Here is a 27,410-nt window from a genome sequence, read left to right as displayed (position 1 = left end):
GACTTTTCCAGAGATATTTTTAAGCATAAATGTAAGATCTGTATATTGCACTCCTTAAGGATAGAAAGAATTCTGGAACCAGAGGACTGTATAAATCAAATCTACTCTCCCAATATATATTGTGAAAATTAAGCCCCAAGGCTACTATTTGCTAATAGTAGCCTTCCCTTCTGCCTGTAACCACTTTTTAAAAATCTTCACTTTTAAACATGGGCATCATAATTCTCCAGAGATCTTAATCCTTTTCCCTGAGCTCTCAAGGAGGAAGTCCTCTAATTTCCCTTACTTATGTCCCTCTTTGAAAATCAAGAAATAAGGCATGTATAAAATACACAGACTCTAGAGTAAACCTGTCTCTCCAAGCAGACCAGCTGTTCCTAAGTCACTCCCTATGGGAACTGAGAAACATTCTCTTAACTGTTGGAGAGAGACATTCGCTAACACCTGCCTGTCCTTTCTGCTTTTACTCCTCCTAAGAGTGCAACATAGAAGTAACAGCTAAATCCTTGCACATAACCTTAATGGTATTTATGTTATCTATAAACATCAAAGGTTATGCTTTGGAAATTAAGTCAGTTTGAGAGCTTGGAGTCTGGACGTTTTCATCAGCTGGCACTGTTGATTTGTCAGGATTTAAAAGTTGATGGTTTCCTATAAAAGCTGTATTTTTTAACCTCACTTGAAAAAAATCAGCTATAATAACACTAAGTCCCTAGTTCTACAGTAACAACAGTCTGCAGCCCTTTGGAGATGTTCACCAGTTAACCATCCTTGTCGTCCTACCTGTTTCTACTTTTTCTGCCTTGCCCCTGTAGTTATTTCACTTTGTGATCCTAAGATAAATAAGATATACTACTTCCTGCACTTACTAAGAAGGTAAACAATGATAGAAAACATGCTTCTGAAGTCTTTCAAAAAGTTTGATCTCCTTTTGGACAATAAAGCACATACTTTAAAAGTGAATCGCTGATAAAGAGCTGCATTTCAGATGGGGGCCAGGATACCACTTGAGACCACTGCTTTCCTGTCTCCAAACATCAGTGACATAACTAGCTGAGTAACCTGAAATGGTTTACCATGCCTCAACAGTTTAGGGTTAAGCACTGAACTACCTACATTTAACCTCTTGCAATAGGCATCTCAGGATGGATTTTGCATGAATACAGTGAACCTACACAAAGCATTTAATATCAGATGGTTTTATTTTTCCAACACAACTGCAACAGTTGTATTAAATAAAAGTTTGTAAGTCTACTGTTTACACTCATGTTGCTGCTATAAAGTACAACAACGTACACAGATTCCTAGCATGAATTACTCATTGTTCACCCCCACTGAACTACAAACATTGCTTGAGAATTAGATCTTTGGGGATTAAAAAAAAAAAAAAAAAGAACTGGGGCTTGGTATCTTTAAAGAGCATTCTCAAGTGACTTGAAATTCAAAGGCATAGCCAATACAGTAAAAACAGCACCAACTGTGCTGTCACGGGGAACAAAGACGAATGGAAAACAGACAGTAATTATAAGCAGTTTTTCTAGTGACAAGCTTTAAGAAGCTTGATTTTGCCCATCTGGGCTAAGTGGCTGCTTTGAGAAGGGACAAATAGAAGGGGAGGCTTGGAACAGGGATACTGAGTTTTAAACGTATAAAAAGTAATTATATCTAAAATGTAGACTAGATATAAATGTTCCAGAACTCATTGAATAAGCCCAAAATACTGGAAAGTGGCAATCTGAACTACATTTATTTTTAAACAAGTGGGGGGAATACTGAGTGTTTTGAATGTTGTGTGCAAAACTGATCCATGTCACCTCACCATCACTGAACACGGTAAGGCGGGTACATTGGTTTCCAGCATCACAGGCAACACTACATGTATATATTTTCTAACGAATAATGTAAACTTTAGTTTTAAGGCAGCTGGTACTAATGCTGCACACAGGCTTAGCTTGGTGCCCACTTCAGAAATGGGACAGTTAGCACTTGAAAAAAAAAATGAGGGAGAAGAGGGGAGCCAGCATTATTTGACAAAAACAGTGTGTCAAAATGTTTTCCCTTCCCACAAAAAAGTATTGGAACATTTAGAAAAACAAAGCACCCATCCCACCAACTTCAGCCTGTTCCTTAACAAATATTTCAAAATACTGATAGATAATAGTGACTGCAAGCAGAATTCCAGTGCCAGAGCCAATGGCCCCGAGGAAGTCGGCCAACACTGACAGGGCGCCAATGCACAAACCGCCGAATGCAGCTGCCGTGGGGATATACCTAGAAGACAAAACCAAGTCAGGCAGCAGAGGGAAGTGAAAAGGGGCAACAGAGGCAGTAATATGGTGAAGTGTAATTAATCTAATCCAACAGGAAATAGTCTGCAGTACGCATGGGATGTCCATAGCAGTTACACGTTGATGAAAACTGACCAAGGGAATGACTTACTCCCTAATTATGAAAAACCAGTAAATAGCCAAGAAAGGCAGTACATGATTTTAATGGCAGGAGATAGAATCCTCAACAAGATTTAAGTAGTAAAATATTTAATATCATCTTAAAATGGGTAACTTTTAGCTCCCTCTTCTAGATAAACAGTACATTTCAAAAGGATTTCTAAATACCACAGTTACATGACAAGATGTAATACTCTTCCAACAATAACTCAACTTTGGCTGCATGTTAGAATCACCCATTAAATATAATGAGATTATATTTAAAATACTCTAGAAAGAAAAGAGGGAGATGGTAAATGAAACAAGAATGACAAAGTAATAACTACTATCTAAAGATGGATATACTTGGCTACATGCAGATTAATTATACTATTCTCTGAAATCTATGTGCTCAATAAATACAATTTAAGTGAAAATACTAATGCCTTTTCAACAAATAATTATGGAACAACTGGATATCCACATGCAAAAGAAGGTATCTAGACCTCTATCTTACACCAAACACAAAAATTAGCTCAAAGCGGATCAGGCTGAAACGTAAGAGTTGAGACTCCTAAGAAAAAAATAAATCCTTGTGACCTCGGGTTAGGCAGTGGTTTCCTCAATAACGACATCAAAAGTAGCACAAAGCATCCACAGACAAAACAAATGTACTGAACATCATCAAAATTAAAAACTTGGGCATCATCAAGAAAGGGAAAAGACAACCCAGAGAATGAGAAAATATTTGCAAATAAAATACCTGACAAGAGACATCAAAATATTTTTTAAATAATCTTAGAACTCAGTAACAAAGACAACCCAATTAAAATCAAGCAAAAGTTTTGAGTAGACATTCCTCCAAAGAAAACACACAAATGGCTGACAAAGACGCTCAACATCATTATTCATCAAGGAAAAGCAAATCAAAACCACAATGAGATATCACTTCATACCCACTAGGTGGCTACATACTAATCAAAATGCAAAAACTAGTGCTGGAAAGGATGTGTGGCTATTGAAACCTTCACACATGTACAGCCACTCTGGATGGTAATTTGGCAGTTCCTCACCATGTTAAATACAGTTACTATATGACCTGACAATTCCACTCCTAAAGAAATGAAAATATGTCCACATAATCCTTCTACAAGTATGTTCATAACATTCACGATGGCCAAAAAGTAGCAACAACCCAAATTTCTATCAACTGGGGAATAAATAAACGAAATGGTATTATCCTTACAATGGAATATTGTTCACAGATAATGGATGAACTCGGAAAACACTATGCTGAGTAAAAAAAGCTCTTCACAGAAGACCACATATTACGTGATTCCATATGTATGAAATGTCCAGAGTAGGCAAATCTATAGAGATAGAAGGTAAAAAGTTGCTGCCTGGGGCTGTGAGGATGGTAGAGGGGTAGGAATGGGAAATTATGGTTACAAGGTTTCTTTCTGAATGATGAAATGTTTTTAAAATTAGAATGTAATGCTTACACACTCAGAGTATACTAAAAAAGAAACACTAAATTATGTGGTTCAGTTGAGTGAATTACGTAATATGTGAATTATACCAATAAAGCTGTTAACAAAAAACTGATGCCTAAGACCCACTCCAAACCAAATAAATCACAATTCCTGGTGGTGAGATATCTGTAGTTTTTAAAAGCTCCCATGTAATTTTATGTATAGCCAGCCAACAATGAAAAGAACCTCCTATAGCTGGGCTGTGAAGGGGAACACAATTCCAATTTAAATATTTAGGTGTCAGTTTGATGTGTTAAATTTTGGTCCTTTTGTGTGCAGTAGAAATGCTTCAAATATGAATTTAACAAAGAATAACATTTGGCAAGAAATGAAAAACTGAGTACATGTATCCCCCTCAACCCCCATCAAGAGTGAACTCGAATGACCTTACCTATTAAGCTCATGAACCATCGAGGTATCTCTGTGGCCCCTCATTACCATCTGCTGTTCTTTAAGCTGTTTAGCTACCTGTCGAGAGAAAAACAACTTTTAAAGTCAAACTCTGATGTCTCACTGTTAACTATTTTCCAGGTTCTGTGTGAAGTGCTCTCCACACACTACTAAGACACAATAACCCTCAAGTAGGCACTGTCACATCATTCCTATTACTCCACAACCATGTTACCCGTTCATTAAACCAGTGTTTCTGTCTTTATTATTATTATTATTACCTCCCTCCCTCAAGAAAAATTAATACTAAGGAATAAGATTCTGTCAGGTAGGGTTGAGCTTGGGAGGGTCACAAACCATTATAAAATCTATAAATGTTTCACCTATCAGGAACCAATTTTTAACCCCCCTGGGGATGACATTACCGCATTAAGAATGCATGAATTAAAATTTAAATTACAAAAGCAATGAAGAGTATCAACTACCACTTTGTCACCTAAAATTTGTAAGTTATTTTTATTTTGAAATGAACCGAATACTTACATCTTTGGCTGAGGAACCAGACACCTCTATCCACGTCTTAGAGAAGAATGCACATGACCCCAGCATGAAGATGACATAAACAACCACATGGACAGGATCCTCAAATATGGCACCCATGGACTCAGGAGGAGAAAGAAAATAGCAAAGGCCTCCCACTGGGTAAGAGCGAGCAGGTCCTCCCCCACTAACATCCTACAGAACAAGGACAAAAAGAACAAATGACCAACCTAACTTGTCAACCAAACATTTTTACAACTTCTCAAACTCCTCAAAAATTATGACAATCTTTTAAGTTTAAAGCGCCTACAGCTAATGGCTCTATATAACTTAAGGATTTGCTTTTGTATCTAACATCTTCACTCCTTCAAAATTATACAGTGAGCAACTCTTAAAGATGTGGATATATAATTAATATAAGAGCAATTTTTAAAAAATTATAATGTAGCTATAAGAACCTTCCTTTCCTGAAAACAGAAACATTACATTTACAGTCAATCTCTAATTACATTTAGAATCTGAAATTTTCTGAACTATGTAAGTATGCAACATGTTAAGACTCTTACATGAGTCTTTCATTTCAAAGCACTCTATTAAGAATGCAAACAAAACAGTGACAGAAATCTAACAACTTACTGCCTAAACTTTATCTTGTTTGTATATAAGTGTTTTAATAAATATATAAAATGGGATTTTTACCTACACAAATATTTTAAGAATTTTTATAGTAACAGAAATGGCAATAGCATGTGTTTGCTCACATTAAATACAAGTTTTGGGACACAAGGTACGGGAAATGGTTGCAATGATTAAAATAGCTGATTCCTGAATTTTTATTTTCCAAATGATTCTTTTACTGTGCTCCTAGGATTATTGTTACCAAATCAAAAGCACCGTTTGTGACAAATTCAATTTCACAATAATTTTCTCATTTAAAAAAATCTCAGTCAAGGTCACAACACACTCTATACAACCATTCAATGCATTTATTACTTTGAAATTGTTATAGTAATAATTACTGCTGGACTATTAGCTCACAAGGAAAAAAAAAGCTCTGTCCCCTCATCACAGGTAATCCAATTTCTGTTAAATGAATGGAAAAGGAGTATTATAGATAAAGGGAATCCTATTTCCTCCAACTAACATTCAAGACCCACTGTCTTATCCTGTTAAACTTTAAATTTCTTTAAAAATTGTCTTCAGTAAAAGCAGAAATATGTCAGTCACTATTAACTTATAATGGAAAAGGTAGTATAGGTAAGATAAATACACAGAATAAGCACCATATTTACTATAAAAATATTCTTTAGTGGAATATAAATTTTAGATGAGGGGAAAAATACTCCTTAGGTGACAGAATTTAAACCAATCAAAATTCAGTCCTACAAAATCCTACAACACTCCAACAGCAATGTGGCTGGACTGCTTTAGAAGTAGTGATGATAAAAAGAACCTGTAAAAGGAAGTCAAAATTTACTGTTTCTATTTACTGACTATTCTATGTCTAACAACTCTGTTCCCTCTTCAGTCTAGTAATTACATGCCTGTCTCCAGCCCATTAATCAGAAACTAGTTTGTTGCCATTCAGGCCATGAAAAACTGGGAAACAGGAAAGGATAATTTCTGTATCCCATACATTATCAACAAATAGCTTCTTGGCCCTGGCTGGTGTGTCCCAGTTAGTTGGAGCATTGTCCTTTAGACCAAAGAGTCATGGGTTTGATTCCCTGTTAGGGCACAAGCCCAGGTTGCAGTTCAATTCCCAGTCAGGGCATGTACGAGATGGCAACAGGTCAATGTTTCTCTCTCACATTGTGTGTGTGCGTGTGCGTGTGTGTGTCTCCCTCCCTCTCCCCCTCTCTCTAAACAGTAATGAAAAAATGTCCTTGGATGGGGATTAAAAAAATTTTTTTGAAAGAGAAGAAACGAGTAGCTTTGTTTTAAAAACCATTATTCTAGATAATAGTGGAATAACATTATGAAACAGAGAACTGTCATAAATCACATCATGAGACTGTGATTTTAGCCTAAAAGGTCACTCAAATGAGATGTGAAAACGCTTTCTAGGCAAGTGACTCTGAAAACATTACAGCAACTGCTTCAATTATGGCTCATTTCTTCTAGTTTATAAACATGAAATGCAAATTAGAATTTAAACAAAGAATAAATAACAAAATAACTCACTGCCCACTGTCCTAGTATATTTACTAAAAAGTTGCCACTGAATCGAACAGACAGCATCTGAGAAATGACATAGAGGTTTGACACCAAGGCCGACTGAAGAATAATGGGGATGTTCGAGGTGTAGAAAAGCTTGATGGGGTAGCTGCTGTACTGTCCTCGATACCGGGCCGACTTGATGGGCAAGTCAACACGAAATCCCTAAAAAGTGAAAATTAAAAGAGGAACTATACATATCACATACACAATACACAGAGGTAAAAAAGTAACAGTAGGGAATATGTAAAGATGCTAATAAAACTTAACCCTTCCACACAGAGACATACAGAGAGAAATCCCTTTTAATTTCATTTTCATTCTATTTTTTACTTTATACCTCAGTCTAAAGAATTAATTGCTTGACTTGATTTTGAAACACTGACTTATTAGATACTAAACATTTCAAATAGCATCCTTCTCTTTAAGAGCAAAATAAAAATCCACATCCCACTTCAGGAAAGAAAGTACACCTACCTGGAAATATATAACAACAGCGAACACAAAAACGGTAGCGATGAGGTTCATGAGATTGGGTAAGTTCTGACGGTAGAAAGCCTCCCTTAAAGCTCGGACTTTATCGGTCCTGGTGGCCAGTAAATGAAAGAGAGCTATGACTGCACCCTCAAACTCAGTACCTGATAAATCAAGAGAGAAATGAACTGTACACACATCATTCAAATTTGTCCCAAGGGTCAAAACAACCTTGAAACTTCAGCACACAGCAGAAAATATGAATCAAAATAATTCATGTGTTCATGATATAGTCTTATATGGAGCTTCTAAAAATATTTACATCATTAAGGTAAAATGTATGTTTTTTACTATAAATCTGATGTTTTCTCAAGAGACTATTCTTGGTGAAAACAGCCAAAGTAAAATAAACCAAAATACTTCGTTCACAATGCTTTGCTTCTCCTTTACTTTCAGGAAGGGAAGAGAGTACTGGGCGGGGGGCGGGGGGGAGAAGGGCAGCAGCAGCAAAGCAGAGTAAAGAGGTCAGAATCAAAAGATATATGTTACTCTATCAAACTTGCTTGTAAGTTTATTTTATCAGGAACATTAATAAACCATTGTTGCTATTTTCTTAAGGCTGGAATCAGTTTACATGTTAACCATTACGAATCTAGGATGGCATCTGAGAGAAGTGGATAGGAGTAAGGGTAAGTCAGAATATCTTTCCAAATTTAGGTGCATTTACCAAGCCAAATGGAATAGCAGCAAAAGTATTAGTGCTCCCTGATGATACAAAGAATATCAGTTTTTTCACTTGAAAAATCCTAATCTACTACCTTTTGATCCCCACAGCAATGTTGAAATCAGTCAAACTGATGAGTTCTGCAATGGCTTAGGCAAATAAAAATTTTGAAATGTTTGCAACCACTGAAATTTTAAATAAGCAGAGGCTGAAATTTAAATATTTTTGAAGTAATATTTCATACCCACAAACCTATGCTTATTAACTTTTGAATGATAAGCATCAACTGTCCTCCAGAACAGCGAGCCCAGACGTCTACAGGCTCACACTGCTCTGCTACTTTCCAGCACCCATCCAGCAACACTCGTGCAGTCGCAGTCACTGTGCGATGTACCTCTGCCAGTGTTAATAGTAGTGGGGCTAAAGGCCTTCCAGACAATGGTTTCACAGATGTTGGTGGCAATAAAGAGGGATATACCAGACCCCAGGCCGTAACCTTTCTGTAGCAGCTCATCTAACAGCAGCACAATCAAACCAGCAACAAACAACTGTGGGGAAAGAAATGCAAGTAAGCAGAAGCAAGAAAAAATTCAAGAAAGGGGAAGACAAGCACTAATGGCTACTTTCAAAGTATGACCTTGTCTAGTCTAACATTCAAACCTAACAGTTGCAATATTACTATTATGACTCTGCATTTTTTAACCCACTTTAATCAGAAGCCAATTCTGAAAATCAGAAGATTGGAAATATTGCTCTAGTATATAGCACATTTCAACTTTTAAAATAGACATTACATTCTGAACAATTTCCTTTACAGTAAGGAAAATAAAGCTTATTCCCTTAAATAAAGCTTATTAGAAAGAACACTGTAAAACAAAAATGTTCACAGTTGTAGAATTTAAGACAGTGAGAAACTGAACATATCCCAAATATCCCCAAGTAAGTGAAAGGCCAAATGAATTACAGGATAACAAGATGCAACTGCACACAGCCATGAAAGGAAACGTATGTGAACTATGTTGATATATATTTAAAATATTATATATAATGTTGTATGTCATAAAGTAGAACAAAAATTAATATGTACACAGATATAAAAATGCATTCTATAGATATAGTGACAAAGACAACATAAATTTATAGATAGTTAAGGGTTTACTAGGTTCTTAAGCTCATATCTTTTTAAAAAATGAAAGTATACTAACTTTGACTTGTGTGAACCTGAAAATTCTTAATTTTCCTTTTGGAGAAGATATTTCTATAAAAGCATGTACCAATTAAAAATAAGCCCTAGCCTTGAAAGTGACCTTGGTCATATGACTACTTGCCCACACTTCAGTAACCTAATCAAACAAGGAAGAAAATATGCTTCTACACCCCCAATCTCACCCTGTCCCCACTACAGAGACACCCTCCTACAAAAGTGAGGAAATGCTACTTCCAGCTCTGAAGCATCCCCATCCTTACTCAGTTTCCCTGATATAACCCTGCTAGAATAGAGAACAAAGTACAGTACACATGTGAAACATGCTTAACTTACACAGGGTTTTCTATTCCTCCATTTGACTGTCATTTCAATGGCTGTACAAAGCCTAACTTGTCTACTGACAGCCTTTTTAGTTGAACTTTGAATGGACTGGAAAAAGAGTAACATTCTCAAAACTTCTAAGTGAGCTGATAAATTCTTTACTGTCTGAAAATCAAGTTTAAGATTTTGACAAAAAAAGAAGTTAGGACTTATTACTGAGATTTTATTTTGACCACAAGTATGTAATGGATAAATACTCCCAATCATACAGAAACGCAAGCCGACGCAGGGAATAACAGCTGTCCACAAACGATCAGCCAACCAAAAAGTATTATCATGAACTTCTAACTGACTAAGTTACTTGTCCAGAATCATATGGGCAGCTCTTAGCAACTTAATTCTCCAAACCACCTTTTCAGACCAATGTCCATCAGATGATAGAGCAATCTGTGTATATTCCATGAAAATCAAACTCATTTTTCTAACTGAACAAAGGAATTATAGAGAACCTAAATAGGAAATGGTTTCTATAATTAAAGAAATAAAATAAAAGATGATAAAACGCATATATGCCTATGAGAGTATTTAGACACCAGGAAGCTGCCGTACCTCATTGACTAGAACGGTGATAAGAACTGAATACTAACTGCATGCTCTTGTAGAATGTACACTCTATATGAATCTCTAAGGCAGGTGTGAAAACAACACTGCACATTTCAACCCTACAGAGGCATGCATGCGCAGACACACAACTTAGTTTGACAAAACAATACTTACCTTCACAACGTGCCATGCATACTGACAGTTTCATTTTTTTTTTAATTTTAATCAAGACCCACTACTTAGATTTCAAAACTCACTAGTTGAAAGACACTGACCATGTAAATAAAAAGAATAATTAAGGTGAGAAATATCTTAAATAACAACATGCAGAAAGTTTTTACAACCTATGTTTCTAGGTAAAAAGACACTGATCCGATCATGTCTCTTCAGTGTACCCATTTTCAATATTAGCAATGCGTTAAAAAGATGCAAATGACCCTGGCTGGTATAGCTCAGTGGATTGAGCACAAGCAGAGAACCAAAGGGTCGCTGGTTCGATTCCTAGTCAGGGGACATACCTGGGCTGCAGGCCAGGTCCCAGTAGGGGGCACATGAGAGGCAACCACACATTGATATTTTGCTCCCTTTCTTTCTCCTTCCCTTCCTCTCTAAAAATAAATAAATAAAATCTTAAAAAAAAAAGATGCAAATGGGTCACTACCCACCCATGATGAAACATATTCCCCTATACATTAACATTAGAAGAATTTACCATAACACAAGTATTTGTACACCAGAATTTATGTAAACAAATTAATATATATTCATTTTACTTGTTTCATTCCTGATGTAACTATTCTTGGATTTCTAATATTGAATAAAAAAAATTAAAATGGCCTAATTCCCTTTTATATCAATTTAAATTTATAACTGACTCATAAAGATGTCAATACTTTATCTAACTAACCCAGAACTGCTCAGCTGAGTTTCCGTAAAAGTCTAAATCTAGCCTTAGTAAAATACTTGAAAAATTTTACTGATGTATAATGTTAAGAACTAGATGCCAATTCTGAGTATCTTAATTTTTTAAAAAGATTTTATTTACGTATTTAGGGAGAGAGGAAGGGAGCGGGAAAGAAACATCAATTGGTTGCCTCCTGCACACACCCCAACCAGGAACCAGGCCCACAACCCAGGCATGTGCTCTGACCAGTGACATTTCACTTCGAGGTACAACACCCAACCAACTGAGCCACACCAGCCAGGGCAATTCTGAGTACCTTTTAAAAATCAGGGTTATTCTAAACTATGGGATGCATAATGCACATGCTAGTAAAACATAAGGCAACAATAGGTATATCAGTATCCTCAACAATGCCAAAAGCAGATGAAGAAAATTTAAGTACTCAAAGACATTAAATTCAGTTTTCAGACAATCTTCTCTTCCATCCATTCCAACTTTTCTTTCTCTAATTCCCAAGGCTGTAAGTTTGCCTAGAAGTGTTTTTTTTTTAAATGGAGAAATAATGACAATGTTATTCTTTAAAGAAATTTACTTTATACCAAATGGGAATGAACACCCAGGGGCTCAGGAAACTGCCCAAAGGCTCTGATTATTCATTAAAAATTCCTCCCCTGTCAAAAGACAAAATATTTCTATCCCATTGGAAAAGACCTCCCTATTGTTAATGACTCCAATAAATACCAAAACAATCTAACTCTGCTTGTTCTAAATCACACTCACTAAATGATCTCTTATTATGATCTACTTCCTAAATAAGGTTTAAAAAAAAAAGATGATTAACTATGCCAGTCTGAGATGGTCATTTCCTTTTTTTCCTTTTTCTTTTTAGAGACAGAGAGAGAGAAACAATGATTTGTTATTCCACTTATTTATGCATTCATTGGTTGCTTCTTGTATGTGCCCTTATCGGGAATTGAACTTGCCACCTTCGCATACTGGGATAAACTGAGCTACCTGGCCAAGGCCCATATTTCTTAATACATATATTAATAAACTAACAGTATGATTTTATTTACAACTATCTTTCTGACCTGGAGCCTTCTGCTCATTAGGAAAAAAAAATGTCCTGAATTAATCCTAATTTTATGGAGTGAGAGGCATTTCCAAGATAAGCAAGACTCCAGATATCTGCCCAGTTTAATTTAAACTATTTTTAAACATTTATTTATTCTGATTAATTTTTTTATTTATTTATAGAGAGAGGGGAAGGGAGGGAGAAAGAGAAGGAGAGAAACATCAATGTGTGGTTGCCTCCCATTCGCCCCCGACCAGGGCCCTGGCCCACAGCCCAGGCACGGGCCCCGACTGGGAAATCAAGCCAGCAACCCTCTGCCGTGTAGTCCAGCACCCAGTCTACTAAGCCACACCAGCCATGGCTAAACTATTTTTTTAATCCAATAAATAACTATATAATTAAAGTATAATCCATTCTTGGGCAACTTCTCTAAATGATTTTAAAAGATTGCAAATTACAGAAATATCTACCAAACTTTACACACTTTATGATGCTTAGTAGAGGCATAATAATGTTGGTCTTCAAATATTCTGTTCCAAAGCATCCATTTTAGAAATCCATAAAACACACACATGGGTATTTCTATAGTATTTCACTGCCTCAAATACTGTACATTTCTAATGCCATTATGTTTCATGTCACTAAGAAAAATAAAACTGCGGATTAAACTATGACACAACTTATTACAAAGAAATTTTATTTTCTACTTACAAAAAAGTTATTTTTAGATGCAATCTAGCTGGCTCTTTCTGTGCCTTTGTGTATATACAGTAACTTTATTTCAAAACAAATCACAGAAGAGTTTTGGAAGACATTCTAAAAGGTGATTAAAGTCAAATATATGTTATATCAATGACTGGTGTGATAATATGAATAGCTATAGTCAAGCTGATACACCTGCAGGAGAAAACAACTATCATGATTGCCACCTAGCTGGCAACAGCTATAAAATACAATCCACTGTACGAAAATACCCTGGGCCATAGCAGGTAGCTCAGTTGGTTCATGTTGTCCCAATACACCAAAGTTGCAGGTTTGACCTCTGGTCAACACACACACGAATCAATCAATAAATGCATAAATAAATGGAACAACAAATAGATCTGTGTCTCTCTCTAAAATCAATAAAAATATTTTAAAAAACACATCCTGATCAGACATCAAAATGTGAAAAACATGCATCTTAGAATTGATGAAATGCAGTTGATCCATAATTCATCGTGTCACACAGTTTTGAGGCTATGAGAATTTTAAATTTTCACATCAACATAACTGATGTGTCACTTAAATAATCAAAATGTTATAATTAAATAATTCAAAGGTAAGAAAATGAACATATCAATCACCCAAAGAACTGTTAGGAAAAGGGGATCAAACCGTTTTGTCATCTGCATATAAAAACAGGCTTTCCTACCTGAATGATGATGAGGAGGCAGATGCCAGCCCCCATTTCAGCAGGGTCCCCATACATGCCCGTCATGACGTACACAATGGCTTGCCCGATGGTGATGATCATACCAAACACTGACAAAAATTGAGGGGGAGGAAGTACATGTTACAGCACAGACATAAAAAGACTAGAAAAACATCTTTACCACAAAATCCCTACATTGGAAAGGCTCTTTAATTGTATTAATGCTCACATTTCTGGGCTCCATTGAATAAAGCTCTATCTTTGGGTGTATCTCCAACTTCAATGATTTTGGCTCCAGCTAACAACTGCATAATCAAACCAGATGTTACAATTGGGGAGATACCCAATTCCATTAAAGTGCCTGTAAGGAAAAGGGAAAGAGGTAAATAATCTTTACTATACACAATACAGACTACCTTGTAAGTGTCCCAGTCCTTAATTACATCTACATTACATACATACTCAAATGTTAAAAAGCAAATTTTCATTCCTTAAATGTTAAATTACTCAAAAACTCTACTAACACAACCTTGCAACAATGCATTAAGTAAATATTACTATAAATACTATACAGGATGTAAGTTTCTGTAAATTCTGAAATTAAAATGTTAAAGAAATCTGTTGGAAAAAATCTTCCAAGATTTCTTCCATTTTTAAAACTTACACTAAAGATTTTAACACAAAATTCAAAATTACATACCAAACCCAAAAATTACGTATCTAGCTAATAAAAAAAATGACACTTAAAAAGATTTATCCCTCTTGTAATGCAGTATCTAAAACTGCATAGAAAGTCAACTAAAACAATGTAGAATAGTTAGTGGCATGAAAATGTTCTTGACATAGCATGTACCAAAAAGAAATAGAGAATAGAAAAAAATAGGAAAAAAAGAAAATCTGTAAAGAGTTTAAGAACCAAAGCTCTAGACAATGATAATCATTCCATTTTCTGTATACATCTATATTCTGTAGGTATTTCTATAATTAGACCAAGCACATGGTTCTATAATTATTTACATATTTATCTCTTCTTCCAGGCAATGAGTTTCTTTTATCAAATCCACCCACTCCTTGTGGACTCTAAAAATAGTTCCTACATTTTCAGATCTATTTCAGCACTAGTACAGAGGCAAAAGAAAAGAAGTCCATACCTCTGTTGGATGCAAGAATAACTCTCATCCAGTAGAAAGGATCTGCAGAATCTGATGACATGATTCCAAATAGTGGTATCTATAATGTAACAAAAAACATTTTACAAAAATCTATTGTTTAAATTAAGTTTGATCTTATTTTGTAATGCATTTACACAATGTTTGCAATCCTTAAAAAAAAAAAAAAAACCCACAACCTCTCATATTCTTTAACAAAACAATTATAACTTAAAGGTAAAGTTTTTTAATGAGAACAAAAACAATAGAAATCATTACTTACAGCATTTCACTAGTAAATACTCCCATCAGTATGAAAATTTGTTGCACACCAATGTGAATATACTTAACAGTATTAAACTGTATACTTAAAGTGGTTAAGATGGTATTTGTATTTACCACACTTTAAAAAATACTATCAGTAAACTATAGAATATACCTATCTCATCACAGAGTAATTGTGCAAAGCTATAGGTACTAATGACAGCCAAGGTCATACTCCAAATTAAGATTGAAGATGATATACATAGTAGAAAATTATGCAGCCACTAAAGATTGTACTTATGAAGCTTATTATAGAATAGGAAGTACTTATGTTATAATACTAAGTATAAAACATTGGTTGTAACCTGAGGCAACTTTGCTCTCAACCTCCATCCCCAAGGAACATCTGGCAATACCTGAGGATATTTTTGGTTGTCACAACTCAAGGGAAGATGCTACTGGCATCTAGCAGGTAGAGGCCACGGGTGCTGCCAAACATCCTACAACACACAGCACAGCCCTCCACAACAAATACTCACCTGGCCTAAAATTTATTGCCATTGTTGAGAAACTCTGGTATATAAAGGGAAAGGCATAAATTTTGTATATTTAAAGTAAAAGTTTGAGGGAAGGGGGATATAGGGGACTAAATGGTAGTATAAAAAAATGCAACGAATAAAAAATGTAAACTAAAAATAAAGGTTCAACACTAAAAATATGTATAGAAGGTAACAAGGTATAAATATTTTTTTATACCCTAAACAATGATTATCTTTAGGTGGTGAGATCATGATTGACTTTTCCTTCTTTATTCTTTTCTGTATTTATCAAAAATTTTCTAAAATAAGCACATAATGTTTCCTATTATATAACCCATGTTTAGGACACAGCACTGGGCCAAACCCCTCTCCCACCTTGTGGGAATCAGACACAAATAAAAATACACTTCCAGTTTTCAAAAACCTTCTCTATATGAAGCTGATTTTTTTTTAATTGTAAAAGATGCTGCCAGCAATTTTAAACATCCCATCTGGTCAACCTGAACCTCTCTGAATATCTGAATTTATCTGAATTTAGCTGGGATGCAAAACTAATAAAAACAAGAAGCTTAGATGTCTGAATTATTAGCTGGGAGCAAAACTGATGAAGAAATAAGCATGGATCTATACACACCCTTCAACTAATATGAGAGACAGAGAGGAAGGAAATTATATAAAAACCAACTAACACTACTGGATAGGCCATATCAAAATATTCCGTAAGTGGGAAACAGTCAGTCAAATTACTCTCCTTAAGTACATCTGGTAGAGAGAGGCACTACACCTCCATGGTTAGACTCTAGGTGGGATACTGAAGAAGTCAGCCAATCTCCTCTAAGAAACGGTAGTCTCTCCTTTCCTGTAGTAAGCAGGATTATTAAACTCAGTAATTGTACCAATTACTCAGCACTGCACATGTACTCAGGATTGCACATGTACAAAATCATGTACACTACTCAGTGCTGTACATGTACAGAATCATGTACAATATAGTTGGATAGCAACAGGAGCTATTTCCCGTGACTCTGTCACAGTTGCAGAGTTCCAGACTTTGCACTATATTATATCTAATAATTGGTTTCAATCACACAAAATATAGTATAGTACTTCAGAGAAACAAGAATTTCATGATTTACCGGAAACCCTAAACCAACCAGATGGACAAACAGAAAGTTAGCACTAGGGATTTCCAAAGATAGTGGGAAGTAAAAACCAAGAAAGATATTTCTGGGTAAGATGGCAAATTGCAATTAAATTAAAGAATTTCCCTCCCTGACACAAGAAAACACATTATTTAACAACATGTAAAAGAGTAAAAGCTAACAAGAATTTTAAAAGCTAAGGAAAACAAAAATAAAATCCGTTAGATGGCAAACAAGAAAAGGGATGATAAACACAAAGCACTGGTGGTCATGGGGGGAGGAAAAGAGCAGACAATGGAGGAGCAGAGAGACTCAGCACAAAGCTGCTCCAACCATCACAAAGGGAAGGCAAGAGAACCCTCAGAATTCCCGCTGCATTTCGAACCCATCAGAGACCAGAGCAGGCTGCAGATTCCTTCTCTACCCCTTGGACTAGGACAGGAGTAGAAAGAGCAGCTGAGAAGAAATGATGAGGAGCGGGCCAGGGGGCTCTCTCTCCGATGGGACTGACGATGACAGGCCTACACTGAAATGGGAGTTAGGCAATGCTCTGAAGTTGGGAACTGAACACAGCCCTGCTCGGTCAGGTGGGGAGAATCCTCGCAAGACCCTGAACAAAAATTTAAGAAGAAACAGAGGGCTGAGGCAGGCAGCATTTATTGCACCTACCTCAGCTTATCTCACCTTCCACCATCTTCCACCATTCCCTAGAGTAAAGAAAATGAGATAGAAGACACCAAACCCTTAAATTGTGGCTGGAAAGGGGAAATAAAGCTGTTTGAGGATCAAGGGGAAAGAGAATCAAGAAATCACCCACATGGAGCAGAGAACTGTTTAAGCAGGAGAAAGTCAAAAAGACACAACTTGGCAACTATGTAAATATACTATGGAAAGAAAAATACAGTAACATAAAATGCATAAATTTACTACATGAAACAGCCATAAGAAATGTCATACTTAAAACAGTTACCATCTAGCCTTTTACAGAAAAAGGTCTGCTGATCCCTGGATTAGAAGATACACTACTGTCAAGATGGCAAATCTCTCAAAACTGATCTGCAAATTCAATGCAATACAAATCATAACCCCAGCAGTCTTTCTACAAAAAGCAATAAGTTGGTTCTAAAATTTATATGGACATATGAAGAACCTAGGATTTTGAAAAAGAACAACAAAGTTAGAGGACTAGTATGACCTGATTACAAGACTTAGTTAGTATAAAGCTGCAGTAAACAAAAAAGAGTGGTTTACTGTAAGCACGAACACAGATCAATGGAACAGAACAGAGAATACAGAAACAGATCCATCCGTGCAGGGTTAACTGATTTTCAACAAAGATGACAAGGTAATTCATTGGAGAAAGAATATACCTTTTTCAACAACTGGCTATCTATACAGGAAAAAAGTGAACCCCAACCTAACTTCATGCCATACACAAAAAAATTAACTTGAAATAGATCATAGACCAAAACATACAAGCTAAAACTATATTTAAATTTATTTTATTTTATTTTATTTTCATTCATTTTGAGAGAGAGAAGGAAGGGAGGAAAAGAGAGAAACATCAATGTGCAGGAGAAACATCAACAGGTTGCCTCTCATACACCCCCAGCTGAGGACCTTGCCCACAACCCAGGCACACGCTCTGACCAAGAATCAAACCTGGGACCTTTCAGTTTGCAGGCTGGCACTCAATCCACTGAGCCACACCAGCCAGGGCTATTTATCTATTTATTTATTTTTTAGACAGAGGGGAAGAGGGAGACAAACATCAGTGTAAAAGAAAAACATTGATTAGTTGCCTCTTACACGTGCCCCAACTGGGGACCCAACCCGAAACTCAGGCATCTGCCCTGACAGGGAACCAAACCAGTGACCTTTCACTTTGCAGGACAGAGCCCTACCAATTGAACCACACTGGTCAGGGCAAAACTCTAAAATATTTAGGAGAATGTGGGAGGAAATTTTCATGACCTTAGAACAGGCAAAAATTCTTAGGAGGGAAACAAAAACCATGAGCCATCAAAGAATAAGAAAACCTAAACTTCACTGAATTAAAAACTTCTGCTCTTCAAAAGCTATTAAGAAAATGAAAAGGTAAACCATGGACTAGGAGAAAATATTTAAGCCCTGGTTGGTGTGGCTCAGTGGACTGGGAGCTGGCCTGCAAACCAAAAGGTCACTGGTTCAATTCCCAGTCAGGGCACATGCCTGGGCTGCAGGCTGGTTTCCTTGGGGGGGAGGCGTGTGACAGGCAACAGATCAGCGTGTCTCTTCCTCTCTTTCTCCTTCCCTTCCCCTCTCCCTAAGAAATAAGTAAAATCTTTAAAATGTTTTTTAATTAAAAAAAAAAAGAAAATATTCACAGTACATATATCTGACAAAGGACTTATTTGTACACAGAAAATATTAAAAATCCATATAATTCAATAATGGAACAATAATCCAATTTTTTCAGTTGGGCAAGAGATTTGAAAAAAACATTTCGCAAAAGGTAAGTACCTAATAAGTACACAAGAAGTTTCCTCAGTATCATTTACCAGAGAAATCTAAGTTACAACTTCAATGTCATCTATCAGAGTAATGCAAATTAAAACCAGACCCACTGGAAGGGCTAATATTAAAAAATGCTCAACAACAGCAAGAGTAAATAAGGATGCAGAGCGCCTGGAACTCCTATACATGGCTAGTGGGAATATAAAATGGGGAGACCACTTGGGAAAGAGTGTGACAGTTTCTTACAAAATTGAACATATACTTGGCATACAATCCTGCAAATCTTCTAGGTATTCACCCAAGAGAAATGTACGTATGTGTACAAAAAGTCTTGTTCATGAATGTTTACAGAAACTATTTGCAATGGCCAAAATTTGGAAACAACCCAAATGCCCAACAAGTCACTAGGTGAACAAACTGTGATACAGTATGTGGCAGAACACTTCTAAGAAATAAAAAGGGATAAATCACTGCTATACCAACAACATGAATGAATCTCAGAAAGCTGATGAAATTAGGTACTAAGGAGTAATACTGGATACCATTTATATCAAACTCAAGAAAAGATGAATCACCCCTTACTGCCTAACAGGCGTGCCGAGACAAGAAAAAATGGCCCAAATGAAAGAACAGATCAAAGCTCCAGAAGAAACGCAACTAAGCAATAAAAAGGTAGCCAACCTATCAGATGCACAGTTCAAACCACTGGTAATCAGGATGCTCACAGAAATGGTTGAGTATGGTCACAAATTAGATGAAAAAAGGAAGATTATGCTAAGTGAAATAAGGGAAAATGTACAGGGAACCAACAGAGAAGGGAAGGAAACAAGGACTCAAATCAACTGTGTGGACCAGAAGGAAGAAAGAAACATTCAACCAGAACAGAGTGAAGAAACAAGAATCCAAAAAAATGAGGAGAGGCTTAGGAACCTCCAGGACATCTTTCAATATTCCAATACCCAAATCATACGGGTACCAGAAGGAGAAGAAGAGGAGCAACAAATTGAAAACTTATTTGAACAAATAATGAAGGAGAACTTCCCCAATCTGGCAAAGGAAATGGACTTCTAGGAAGGCCAGGAAGCTCAGAGTCCCAAAGAAGTTGGACCCAAGGAGGAACACACCCAGGCACATCATAATTACATTACCCAAGATTAAAGATGAGGAGAAACTCTTAAAAGCAGCAAGAGAAAAGGAGACAGTTACCTATAAAGGAGTGCCTGTAAGACTGTCAGCTGATTTCTCAAAAGAAACCTTGCAGGCAAGAAGGGGCTGGAAAGAAGTATTCCAAATCATGAAAGGCAAGGACTCACAACTTAGATTACTCTCTCCAGCAAAGCTATTATTTAGAATGGAAGGGCAGATAAAATGCTTCCCAGATAAGGTCAAGTTAAAGGAGTTCATCATCACCAAGCCCTTATTATATGAAATGTTAAAAGGACTTATCTAAAAAAAAGAAGATAAAAAATATGAACAGTAAAATGACAACAAACTCACAGTTATTAACAACTGAACCTAAAACAAAAACAAACTAAGGAAACAACTAGAACAAGAACAGAACCACAGAAATGGAGATCACATGGAGGGTTATCAGCAGGGGAGTGGATGGGGAGAGAGGGAGAAAATGTACTGAAAATAAGTAGCATAAATGGTAGGTAGAAGATAGGGGGAGGGTAAGAATAGTATAGGAAATGTAGAAGCCAAAGAACTTATATATGTGACCTATGGACATGAACTAAAAGGGCGGAATGCAGGTAGGAGGAAGCGTGCAGGACGGAGGGGAATAAAGGGGGGAAAATGGGACAACTGTAATAGCATAATCAATAAAACATTAAAAAAAAGATGAACCAGATTACAAGAACAGAAAACAGACCAGTGGTTGCCTGATACTGGAGGCGAATGCGAGCTGAGAATTTACTGACACAGGTTATAGGGGACTTTCTGGAGTGATGGAAATGTTCTATATGCACTGAGACAGGAAGTATGCAGGTATATATGTTTATCAAAACTTTTAAAAATGCACACTTACAAAAACCAGGTGTATTTTACCATATGAAAATATTTTCTTAAATCTCTTTTTTTTTTTAGGGAGGGAAGGGGAATTTCTAAGATGTTCAAAGTATATAGTGGGAATATAGATAATTATGCTTTTTCCTTTGTACTCTTCTGTATTTTTAAAAATTTCTCCCTAACTACCCAAATCAACTTTAAACTAAGTACAAATAAAATAATGATTAAATTGTTTCACTCTTCAAAAAATATATTTAGCTTCTCCCAAAATTATAGACTTAATAGGTTTTACTGCTTCTTAATGCAATTGTTTAAAACTACTTCTATGCATTTCAGTAGCTTTTCAAAATCCTCAAAAAATTTTTCACCTAAATTATCTAATTCAATCGTTATAACAACCCTGTGACATGGACAGATCATATTTTATAAATTTAATCTCTGAAGAAAAATTTTAAAGCATCATTGAATTTTATTAATTTATAAACACAGTATATCCCTGGGGTTCTAGAATTTAGCTTTTTGAGCTTTTTTTAAATTAATACATGTTATCTACAACATGGTAAGTGGCAAGCAAAATGGGACTATATATTTCCAATATATATGTCAAAAGCGTAACACTTTTATATGTAGAAACCTGTCATAAATCAATAAGAAACCTCAAGAGAACAATGGGTAAATATCATTAACTGAAAACCAAAAGAGATAATGTTCAAACCCACTACTAAACCAGAAGAAATACAAAGTAGGACAAATAACTATTTTCACAATCAACTCATTAAAAAGAATAATGCTAAAAATAATTCAGTAAATTTTTTAACTAAAATAAGTATCTCAAATTCTAACCAATCAAAACCTTAGAACAGTACAGGCAGTTATTTAATATGGTTACATACCTGACAACATACTAAGAAAATGAAGAGTGTTATAGCAGTCCATAGTACCTTCTCTCTAAACTGGATCTTACAAGAAAATACAAAGAACAGTCAATCAAAATGAAGAAAAAGCAAATATAAAGCGAAACTCCCTATTAAAGCACAGCCACCATTCCCCATCATGACATGCTATTTTTAACTCTTAAAATACTCACCCTTGCCATGGCCAACATGGTTCAGGTGGTAGGAGTGTCATCCCATAGACCAAAAGGTCATGGGCATACACTCAGGGTGCAAGTTTAATCCTGGGTTAGGGAGCACACTAAAAGGCAACCAATCAAGGTTCCTCTTTCTCTCTTTCTCTTTCTCTTTCTCTCTCTCTCTCTCTCTCCATTTCTTTCTCTCCCTACCCTACCTTCCCCTCTCTCTAAAAGCAATGGAAAAAATGTCCTTGGGTGAGGAAAAAAAATAAGTACTCTTACCCTCATTGGCAGCAGCTAAAGCACTAAAGTAAATAACTGAACTTTTCAAATATAACTTTACTTTTCTCAAGAATGTTGTAATTTAAATACAGGTAGTCCTCATCACACTATACCATGTTAACTAAAACTGAAAAGGATGCAAAGCAAGACATAATCCAATATGCATACATTTCAGTTAACCTAATACTGTGCAAGTCTAGGACCAAGTATAATATTACATAAACACCTATTTTTATAACCTCAAAGCAATAAAAGAACATACTTCTTAATAATAAAAAAAGTTTAACAAAAGTTTTACTTATCTCTTTGTATGCCCCTGTGCCTATCAGTTTCATAAGAAATCAAAAGTACAGTAGCAGAGGAATGTCTGGGAACTGGCCAGTTTGGGATTAATAAAATTTCTGGAATTTAAATACCTTATCACCAAAAGTACACAATGATGAAAGAACAAGTTGATAGAGTCACAACGTCTTCCGAATGCATTCCTGTGATTTTTCTTTGCATTGAATGAATAAAAAATGGAAGGTATATACTTTCACAGTTGCAATTCACTTATGTAAAACAGCTGTACTCTTCAAAACAGTCCCAGCAGACAGGGCCATTCATAGTGCTGTGGGTCAAATCATCAGCAAGCACAGTACATACCCCCATACTACGGGAATTATAAAGATCACTACAGACAGGGAAACACTATATCCTGTCTAACAGGCCAAATAAACACTTGATTTGGAAATGTTAGAACTTAAAGAACAGTTATTTTTAAAACCATGAGATAAGCTATCCAGATTTAAACAGGCCTCTACTAGTTTTATTCACTTTGTGCCTCCTGCAAGGAAAAAGAACAGGTAATATTTTCCAATTACAGCCACAACAGGGTTGAGGACAATAAATCCATCTTGCTGGTTTAGCAAAATGTTAGGTATCCTCTATATTACTAACACATTGTACTTACTTTTCTTTCAGGTTTCTGTATTTCTGGTAGAACTGCACAGAAAGGTTTGATAACTTCTAAAAATTTGACTGTGGGGAGAAAAAAAGAATGCATATCCCTATTACAAAGTTTTTTTTTAAAAGAAATGTTTCTTTTTACAGAATCAAATGCCAATGTTCTCTAACTTTTAATGGCAATCCATTCCATTCCTAACACCCAAAATTGATCATAATGCTCTCCATTTCAAATACAGAAAGAGACCAAAAAAAAAAAAAAAAAAATCCCAAAATCCTAAAGGTTTAAGGGCTCAGTCAGTAAATGACAATAGAAGTATCCTTTTCATATGATTTTGCTTCCTCGTACTTGTATCCAACCCTTTCATACATAGAGAAAGGAATAATTCAATGAAAAAAAGAGCAAATAAATGCAGCCTACTATGGTACCTATGACATAATGAATTCAAGAAGAAAATAGGAGATATCAGAGGAGAAATAGAAAAGTAAAGTACAATAGGAAATGGGCTGAAACTGCAGAAATGACTTAAACTGAAAGATGCTGCAACTAGTAAGTGAGCAAGACCATGGAATCACCTTTATAGATAACTTTTATTTCATTTCATTCTCACTGTTCATTGCTTGGTTGCTCTCCCACATAATGGTCTGAAATTAGTTGCTTATGTACAATGGATAGCCCAAAAAATGACAATTATATTTAATCAGACACCATTGTTTTCCCAGACACCTCTTTTGAAATATAAAAGATAAACTAAGGTTCTTTAAGGACAGACATCATCTTCTGGCATGACTGAAGTCAAGCCCTGCCAAAATTACTGAAGGATGAAGATAATAATCTCTCAGACTTCAGTCTCAGCCAGCGTCTGCAATATGCAGAAACACAAAAGGCCACAACTAGCTATTAGTTATGATCACCTTCCCTACATACACTGGATTCTGTACCAGTATCATGAAACTGTTTTAAACCTGACAACTGCACTTCAGCAGTTAGCCAAAAGTCTATCTTTTTTATAAAACCTCTCAAAATGATGGCATTCACTGATTTCGTAAAGAATTCTGAGATCTTCATGGACAAATGTTTGTAACCCAAGTAAAATTCTGGACTATCTGTAAAGTAAATCTCAATTATAAAAGTGTTCATCTCTAATGTAAAACAAGTATCAATCACATCAGGAAACTTCCTACAATGCCCTTATCCCTTTCCTGTCTCACCTCAACCCAAGTCACCCTCCTCCCAGATTTCTGGCGTTTCATGACCACCTCCGTTGAAATATTCATGTTCAAGAAATGCTTTTGTCTGCTACATGTCGACTCAGTGCTGCAGAATTTTACCCATTGTACTGTAAATTAACGGCTGGGGTCTCCTCTCCTTCGTTCCCTAGGTTCCCGCAAAAGTCCACTAGTTAGCCAATGGGTGCACAGCTTGGGTCTGCAGTTACCCACTCATCCTACAAATATCTGAATAGCTATGTAATATGTGTGATGCTAGCTAAGTGTTTAGGAGAGGGCCCTCAAAAGATCCCCGTAATATAAGGCCTTGTCCTTAAGGCGTAAACAACATTACACACAGAATTTTCAGTAAACGCCACAGAATGCCTTAAATAAAATTTTTAGACAAAACGCTATGCTACCTAACACACTCCTTTCCTCCCCTAAAATACATGCAACGCATCACTTTTCTAAAATTAAACAAGTCAGGGAACTTTATTCATCACAACTATAATGCCCAAAAAGGGTGATGTGGGAATAAAAACACGAGCTTTCTAAACTCCTGAAAATTTCAAAGTGATCAAGGTCTTGCCCGGTTCTCTACCTCCCCGCCCCCAAAACCAGTGGCCTCCCTGCACCGTGCTCCACTCTTCTCTATCTAGGGAAAGCAAATACCGGGCCTGCAGGTCCCGGTCCCGGCAGCCGGCCCGGGTACGGTCTCCAAACGCTGGAGGAGCCTTGATGGAGGCCTCTAGCCCACGTCCTACGCAGGGGCCCACGCCTCCCAGGTGAGCAGGCTGGGCGACCCCGAGCGGCCGCCAGCCCCACGGCATGCAGGCCGGCGGCCCTCGGCGACAGGCCCACTCCACACGCCACCCAGCGAGCCCGGCCACGATGCTACTACTCACTGCCCATGGCGGCGACTGCGGCGGCCCTCCGGGGCACAACCGCCTCGGCGTAGTCTTCGCTTGGGTCTCAGTGACCCGGCCTCAGCTCAAGCTCCGGACTGGATCTGGCTGGCTGCGCACAGGCTCCGCCCCGATCACGTGGTTCGCGTGCCTGCTGGCGTAGCCCCGCCCCCGACGAGGCTAGGGTCGTTGGCAGCCAGTTCCGCGGACGTCGTCCTTGCCGCCACCGCGGTCCAAGGGCGTACTCCAGCCAACCTGGGCTTTTGGGACTACTGCAAGTCCATGGCGGCTCAGCCCTTAGCACTGAGAGCACGTGTCCGAGCTCAGTGTCAAGGAATGACGGTTTCCTTGACAGCCACATGGGTCCCAGCAACTGGGGGTGGGGGGGACGGGGTGCGGGTCAGGATTCTGTCCGGAGGGCTGAACCTGAGCCGCCCCGAAAGCCAGCGTGACCCAAGCAGCCTTTTTAATTTGCTTTCATCATATCGGTACTTGTTGGAAGTTTTTTAAAAATTTGTGACACTTCATAAGTATTAACTTGTGAAATCCCCACTCTCTACTACCTACGATCCTTCAGCTTCTCCAAAATACAGAGATCAGGATTTTGTCCTCTGGACTGGTCTCTTCTTACCGCTTCTTCAATGACAGGGTATAACAGAAAGTATACAAGTCTTAGAAATTAGCCAGCCCTCTCAATTTTAATCCCTTATTTACTTCTCTCTTTTTTTAAGATTGTATTTATTTATTTTAGAGAAGGGAAGGAAGGAGGAAAGAGGGGAAGAAAAACATCAATGTGTGGTTGCCTCTTCTTGTGCCCCCAAATGGGGACCTGGCCCTCATTCCAGCCATGTTCCCTGACAGGGAATCCATCCGTCACCCTTTGATTCCAAACCTAGCACTCAATCCACTAAGCCGCACTAGCCAGGGCCTCTTTTCCACTTCTTAAAGGCTTTCGGGAAATAGCCTTTCTGAGCTACATGGGTAAAATAGGAGTAATAGTAACCACTTTCTATAGGTGTGGAATCAAAGATCGATACATAGAAGGCCCTCATGTATTTTCCTTGCTCAAATTATAAACCCCTGCAGTGTAACTGCTCTAATGTGCTGAAACAAGGTATTTCAAAGGTCACTGATGACCTATAATCACCAAATGCAGTGGTCTGTTGTAATGCTTAGATCTGTGTGTGGGTGATTCCTCAAGGCAAATCTAGCCAGGGTCCTCTGAGCCCTTTCTGCACTAGGCTGTACATTAGCCCACAAAGACTTGAGCAAACACTAACATAGTTTCTAACAGCTCTGTTCCTAGGATCACCCTGACCCCGCTTAAAATACATACCTGGGAAAGCTCAAGGCCACCAAAGAATTTACCTTTTGTTCCAAGCAACATCTAAAGATAGGGTCTCTGTCTGCCAGCCTTAGTTGGAGGGTGGAAACCTAATTTCCTTCAGTTCCAGTTAACAAACCCAGATGTGTTTTATATGAACAAAATCCTCCTTCTTGCTTTTTGTAATTTTCAACTTCCTTGACTCTATGAACCCCACTCACCTCCTCTCTGTAACCCCATTCTA

General features: G+C 37.1%; 1 protein-coding gene across 7 annotated transcripts in view; it reads right to left on the bottom strand.

Annotated features, from left to right (window-relative positions):
- Positions 1 to 25,944, bottom strand: part of SEC61A2 (SEC61 translocon subunit alpha 2) — a 42,522-nt gene extending 16,578 nt beyond the window's left edge. For 6 of the 7 annotated variants that reach the window (XR_006787865.1, XR_006787863.1, XR_006787864.1 and 3 more), the window contains exons 1-11: positions 25,843 to 25,932; positions 23,733 to 23,800; positions 22,320 to 22,385; positions 14,979 to 15,057; positions 14,057 to 14,188; positions 13,828 to 13,937; positions 8,698 to 8,851; positions 7,583 to 7,743; positions 7,073 to 7,270; positions 4,892 to 5,083; positions 4,350 to 4,426 (exon numbers count right to left, since the gene is read on the bottom strand). Coding sequence is in view for 4 of the 7 variants with exons in the window: in XM_045857801.1 (XP_045713757.1) it covers positions 4,350 to 4,426; positions 4,892 to 5,083; positions 7,073 to 7,270; positions 7,583 to 7,743; positions 8,698 to 8,851; positions 13,828 to 13,937; positions 14,057 to 14,188; positions 14,979 to 15,057; positions 22,320 to 22,385; positions 23,733 to 23,800; positions 25,843 to 25,849 (1,244 nt within the window). In the remaining 3 variants the exon portion in view is untranslated. Of the gene's footprint in view, positions 1 to 1,183; positions 2,272 to 4,349; positions 4,427 to 4,891; positions 5,084 to 7,072; positions 7,271 to 7,582; positions 7,744 to 8,697; positions 8,852 to 13,827; positions 13,938 to 14,056; positions 14,189 to 14,978; positions 15,058 to 22,319; positions 22,386 to 23,732; positions 23,801 to 25,842 lie in introns of those variants that run through there. The other variant, XM_045857800.1, reaches the window with a different exon arrangement.
- Positions 25,945 to 27,410: the final 1,466 nt, after the last annotated feature.

This window comes from Phyllostomus hastatus, unplaced genomic scaffold, assembly GCF_019186645.2.
Source record: "Phyllostomus hastatus isolate PE091 unplaced genomic scaffold, TTU_PhHast_1.1 phas_scaffold_1674, whole genome shotgun sequence".
Lineage (NCBI taxonomy): Eukaryota > Metazoa > Chordata > Mammalia > Chiroptera > Phyllostomidae > Phyllostomus > Phyllostomus hastatus.
Note: the sequence above shows the minus strand (reverse complement) of the source record. Positions and strands in the feature narration are given on the sequence as shown.